The 1,575-nt window shown below is 61.8% G+C and overlaps 1 protein-coding gene across 1 annotated transcript; it reads right to left on the bottom strand.

Annotated features, from left to right (window-relative positions):
* Positions 1 to 270: 270 nt before the first annotated feature.
* Positions 271 to 1,373, bottom strand: SOD3 (superoxide dismutase 3). Its single transcript, XM_040966174.1, has one exon. It carries the CDS (start codon positions 1,362 to 1,364, stop codon positions 645 to 647), a length of 720 nt encoding a protein of 239 aa, XP_040822108.1. The 5' UTR covers positions 1,365 to 1,373; the 3' UTR covers positions 271 to 644.
* Between the last annotated feature and the right edge of the window lie 202 nt (positions 1,374 to 1,575).

Below are 1,575 nucleotides of genomic sequence, written 5' to 3'. Positions count from 1 at the left end.
GCCTGAGAGATGGGCTCCTACCCTTTGGATTCCACAGCTCTGGGAGGTAACCCAGGAAGCTCTCTTCTTCTGGAATCTTTTGGAGGGAGTCTGTTACCAGTGGCCTTGGGGGGAGAGGGGTGAGAAGGCCTGCAGGAATTCGGGGAATACCTTTGCCATATAAAACAAACCAAACTGAAACAAAAAAACCCAAGCACCTAAGCCTCAAACAAACACAAGGACCTATTGGTGCAGGACTGACTGCATTTTTTAATGTGCGAGGCAAAGATGATCAACCACCACCCCTCCCCATCCCCAAAGGGCATCTCCCTGTGGAGTGGGTGGTGGCTGGTGGACAGCAAGGCCCTGACTCAAGGCTAGGCACGCCGTGGGAGATGGGTAGGTAAGGGATAGGGCCCTGGGGCCTGGGAGGAACCTAAGGAGAGGGGGCCCTCAGGTTCTTAAGGTGGGAGCTTGCAGGGTGGGGGTGGAGAAGGAACTTCAGGGACTTTAGGAGGCTCCAGGGTGAGCGGGTCTGGGGGAGGCTGGGAGGAAAGGAGAGGGGGCGGGGAGGTGTCTCTGCCTATATGAAAGAGGGAACGTGGGAGAGGGCACGGGTTTCCTGGACGCCTGGCGAAGGCCTGCAGCTGCGCAGCCTGGCTGTGCTAGGCAGTCTTGCACTCGCTCTCGCGCCGGCGCTTCTTGCGTTCCACGTGCTCCTGTGCCTGGTGCAACCAGGGCCCAGCCCCGCTGGTGCCCACCACACAGCAGGCCAGCCGGCGACCCGCGTTGCCATTCTCCAAGCTGGCCGGGTTGTTACCATTGCCCATGTCGTCCTCGCCGGCGTGCACCACCACGGCACGGCCCACGATCGAGTGAGGCCCTGCGAGCGAGGCGGCCAAGCCGGTGCGGTGCTTCCACAGGCGGCCGTCGCCGCGCACCACGAAGTTGCCGAAGTCTCCGGGGTGCTGAGGGTGCGGCACGGCCAGCGGGTTGTAGTGGGGGCCGGTGGAATCGCAGCCCTGGCTCAGGTCCCCGAACTCGTGCACGTGGATGGCACGGCTGGTGCTGTTGGCCTCAGTCGGGAAGCCCTCCAGGTCAAAGTAGGCCTCCAGCTTGGCACCTGGCCCCAACTGCTTGAAGACGATGGTACCGCTGACCCGCGGCTGCTCCGCTTCCAACCTTGCCGATGGCTGCACCTGGCAGGAGGCATACAGCACCCCAGTTGGCTGGTCTTGAACCACCCGCCGCTGCGTGAGGGCCTGCCAGATCTCCGTCACTTTGGCATGCATGTCGCGGATTTGCTCCTCCTGGGTGTTCAGGAAGGTCCCGGAAGCCGAAGCATGGGCCACCAGAAGCAAGCAGCAGTATAGCAGCGCCAGCATGGCCAGGGTCGCGCACCTGCGGGACACCCCCCAGCCTCATCACTGGCAACGTCCCATCTCAGAAAACCGTCCTACTCAGCTTCACTCCCCCACCCCACCCCCAACACATACACACACCATGACCACTGGCCAGTTCCCTTAGGCAATGAATGCTTCTCCAGCGCTTGCTGGCTAACATGTTCTACTGTGCTGGGCACTGCGGTTGTGAACT

The sequence above is a fragment of the Ochotona curzoniae genome, unplaced genomic scaffold, assembly GCF_017591425.1.
Source record: "Ochotona curzoniae isolate NIBS_2020 unplaced genomic scaffold, NIBS_Ocur_1.0 scaffold_4505, whole genome shotgun sequence".
NCBI lineage: Eukaryota > Metazoa > Chordata > Mammalia > Lagomorpha > Ochotonidae > Ochotona > Ochotona curzoniae.
Note: the sequence above shows the minus strand (reverse complement) of the source record. Positions and strands in the feature narration are given on the sequence as shown.

What these genes read in the sequence shown, in the direction of transcription:
- SOD3 (XM_040966174.1), bottom strand. Translation starts at nt 1,364, where the DNA reads ATGCTGGCGCTGCTATACTGCTGCTTGCTTCTGGTGGCCCATGCTTCG.